At 51.7% G+C, this 3,773-nt stretch overlaps 1 protein-coding gene across 1 annotated transcript; it reads left to right on the plus strand.

Annotated features, from left to right (window-relative positions):
* LOC306814899 (uncharacterized protein) lies at window positions 1–3,381 on the plus strand (the record flags this gene model as incomplete). The annotated part of the gene is made up of 2 exons (XM_079331394.1): window positions 1–2,107; window positions 2,221–3,381. The coding sequence occupies exon 2, from the start codon at window positions 2,323–2,325 to the stop codon at window positions 3,379–3,381; it is 1,059 nt and encodes a 352-aa protein (XP_079187520.1). The 5' UTR covers window positions 1–2,107; window positions 2,221–2,322.
* Between the last annotated feature and the right edge of the window lie 392 nt (window positions 3,382–3,773).

The following is a 3,773-nucleotide window of genomic DNA, read 5'->3' on the forward strand; positions in this document are numbered from 1 at the left end:
TCTGTGGTGGGAGAAATTCCTATGGTCTTTTTCCAGTCCCACAGTGACAATTCTATAAAGCCAATTACAACTGAATATTTTCAGCCCATCACAGAAGTTAAGCAAAATAGCAGAAACAGTTACATTTGAGCTGCACTTGCAAAGCAGATGGTTGACTTTAAGGCTTAAGGCTAAAGAAGGGGAAATGAGAGGGTCTGTGTGTTGAAAAATAAAACCATAACAGGACTGTGCAAATGCATTCTGTTCCTCTCTCAAATGGACATTCTTATATTCAAAATATCATTGAAAATTGAAGCCAAAATTTCAAGTGACTTTATGTCAATCAGCTGTGTTAAATTATTAAAGAGAGCATTATTGGCCTGGTTCAAAGATTTCTAAATGAATAATGAACAGAAAATCTGCACATTAAAATTACTCTTTCTTGAATAAGTTAGATTTTTCAGAGGATTCAGAAAACAGGTTTGGGTTTGTTTTTTTTCTCCTTCTAAAAAAAGCCAAAAGAGTTCATGCCTTCGCTTAGTCAGTTCAAGGTTCTGGAGGGTCACTTGGCTAGTACTGAGGTCACAGACAGTGGGTTCTAAGCACCTCCAAAAAGATGTCCTTGATTTTCAGACAAAATGTCATGAAAGAAAAAACTGAAATCAACTGAATTCAGACACAACTTTGCACTCAATTAAGCCACAGACTTACACTCTACCCTTCTCATTGGTACAAACACAAACACTGACAGCCTTGGTTGGCAGGAAAAGGAAAACTGTCTCTTCCTGACAACTCATGGAGAGCAGTCAATGCTAAATCCCCTGCCTGAGCTTCAAAGCACTCCCCACCTGTGCCCATCCCTGCAGGGCAGGACCAGCATCAGCAGGACCTGTGGCAAGAGGTGGTGACAGTGGCAGGTCCCTGTGCCCAGGGCAGAAGGCACAGCACCTCTGCTCCTGGCAGGAACAGGGGTCACTGGCCTGGGTGGTCCTGGTGCCCCAAAAGGAGGAGTGACCCCAGCCCCAGGGCTCTCCCCAGCCCTGCAGTAGGCCAATCCACCAGCAGCTCTAGCACAGCTCCTGGAACTCTTTATTCAAGGAAAAGGAGATCAGTTGTTATTTCCCTCCTGCAGTCCCTGCACACTGGTTTCTCTCCCTTCCAATGCCCTTCCCTTTTCCCTTGTGCCCCACCGTGGGTGACTCCTCTGTGCTGGGGCACAGCCGTGGGCCCCTGGAGTGCGAGGGCCATGTCAGCAGTGCCACCTCTTCCCACAGGAAATCCTGCTGCAGCTGCACACCAGCACAGCAGATGCCAGAGCAGAGGGGGCAGCAGGAGCAGCTGCTCTGTCACAGGACCATGCCTCAACCTTCCTATCCAACTGTTTGGATACACAGTGACTCCACAACTGAGGTAATCCAATCAGGGTCACTCCCCTCTGATGTTTCTGCCCAGAAATTAGAACTAATTTCAGTCACTCAAGCTTTGGAATTGAGTAGAAGAAAATGAGTTAACATTTGAACTGATATTTGATAATATACCTCTGGAGTGGTACATGCACATGGGACTTCTGGAAAGAAAGCGACCTTTTGACATCTTAAGGCACATTGATCAAAAATGGAAAACATATACAAGTTGGAAACAAGAAAATATATTTTTTTTTCCCTCCAACACCATGTACCTGCAGGGATGGAAGGCCTGCTGTTACAAGATTGGGTGGAGGAAGCTGGTGTTGCCAACCTGTGGAATGTTCCATCCCTGAGCAATGAGTTGTGACCTTACTTCCCTCACTGCTTTTCTTGGGATGACCAGAAGGTGAAATGAAAAAATGTTTTGTGTTCACTGATGAGTAGAGGCTGATGTCACCGAGCAGTGGACTGTGACATCACAGAAGGATGGATGATGACATTGTGTCCCTCACAGCTTCAATTCAGTTGGCATAGCCTGCGCCAGTCTGGCTCCAGCCTGAGCTCCATCCAAGCAATGTAGTGAGGACTGAGGATCAAGCCAGGCTTCTCTGTGCTGTGTGGTGCCTGTCACTGGCAGATCTTGGTGCCAGTGTCAGAGCCATCACTCCTTTCCCTGCCCTGCATGCTCCAGGCAGCCGAGCACTGCAGGTGCAGCACTGAGGGTGAGCTGTGCAGGAAAATGTCCCGCCGGGTGGCTGTGGGTGTGTGATGGGGCTCATGAGCTGGCAGGGTGGCATTCTCCAGTGGCCTGGCCACTTCTTCCTCCCTGCCTCAGGACAGCCAGTGACCATGGCCTCTCCCTCCTGCAGGAGGTGACAGCATTGGGGCAAACAGCCCCTGAGCTTTATCTCTCCACAACGTGCTGCAGAGCACAAAAATGTCCACAGAGACTGACAGCAACTGCCCCATCTGCCAGGACACTTGTGAGGATGTGGCTTCTACTCTGCCCTGTCACCACCAGTTTTGCCTGGGCTGTATCCTGCGGTGGACACAGAGAAATCCAGTGTGCCCACTCTGCAGAAGAACAGTAGTAACTGTCCGATTTTCTGATCATGGAGAAGACGACTATCTGGAGACATCCATCACAGTCCCTGAGGAGCTGCCAGATGGCAGCAGCCAGGCAGAGAGAGATCCCAGCAGCCTGGATGAGAACAGCTCCCATCCTCCTGTGGTGTCCCCTTCATCTTCTCCACAGGGAACAGTGTCTCCAGCAGAGCAGGAAGGTTCAGGGCTAGAGTCTGTGGGCAGTGTCCTGCCTGAGGTCTGGGCAGAAATTTTTCGTCAACAGCAGCATCTCCTGGACCCCATGCGGCCCTGGCTGCGTGAGAGGCTGGAGAGAATATACCAGGGCTGGTGGTGGGTGGTAGATGCCATAGAGAGCAGCATCTTGCATGGCCTTTGCATCTATGGGCCAAATGCTGAGATTCTGGTTGAGATGCTGCAGCCTCTCCTCCAGGAACACACGGCACCCCTGATCCATGGTGTCATCAGCATCATTATGGGCCAGTGCTGTGAGGAGGCCCAGAGGCTGCTACGCTCTGGTGCCATCAGGAACGAGAACAATGGCACCGTGGCCAGTGCCAGCTCCAGCTCCAGCTCCACCAGCTCCAGCTCAAGCTCCAGCTCCACCAGCTCCAGCTCCAGCTCCATCAGCTCCGGCTCCAGCTCCAGCTTCAGCAATTCCAGGATCTCCAGCTTCAGCCACTCCAGGAGCTTCAACTTCAGCAGCAATAGCTCCAACTGCAGTTGCAGTTGCAGTTGCAGCTGCAGATCTGACAGCTGCTGCTCCAACAGCTCCAGCTCCAGCAGTTCTCAGCAAAGGACTCTCGACAGCAGCCCCACAGGCTCTGATGAGGAGGAAGAAGCTGGTACATCAGAGGCTTCGCCCTTCCCAGGGCACCAGTCACAGCCCCTTTGCTCCCAGGCCAGGGACTGATCTTCCACTGGGCCCCAGCCTGTCTGACAGAAGAGGGAGCTCAGGCCCTGGAGCTCTCCCTGGGCCTGCCAGAGGCTGCCCCACCAGCAGCTCTAACAGGGTTTTCCAACCCTATATTCAAGGAAAAGGAAATAAATTGGTTTTGCCCTCACAAAATCTCTGGGTGCTGCTTTCTCTCCCTTCTCATGTCCTTCCCCATAGGTGGCACTCAGGTGCTGGGAGCACAGCCAGGGGGTCCCAGAGCCTTTGAGCCATGGCAACAGCACCTCTTCCCACAGCTTCCTGCTGCAGCTGCACACCCAGAGCAGCAGATGCCACGGGCAGAGCAGGCATCAGGGGCAGCTGGTCCTGTCACAGGACCATGCCCTCAGCCCGTCTCCGTATTTTGTCAT

This window comes from Erithacus rubecula (genome assembly GCF_903797595.1).
Source record: "Erithacus rubecula genome assembly, contig: SUPER_Z_unloc_3, whole genome shotgun sequence".
Taxonomy (NCBI): Eukaryota; Metazoa; Chordata; class Aves; order Passeriformes; family Muscicapidae; genus Erithacus; species Erithacus rubecula.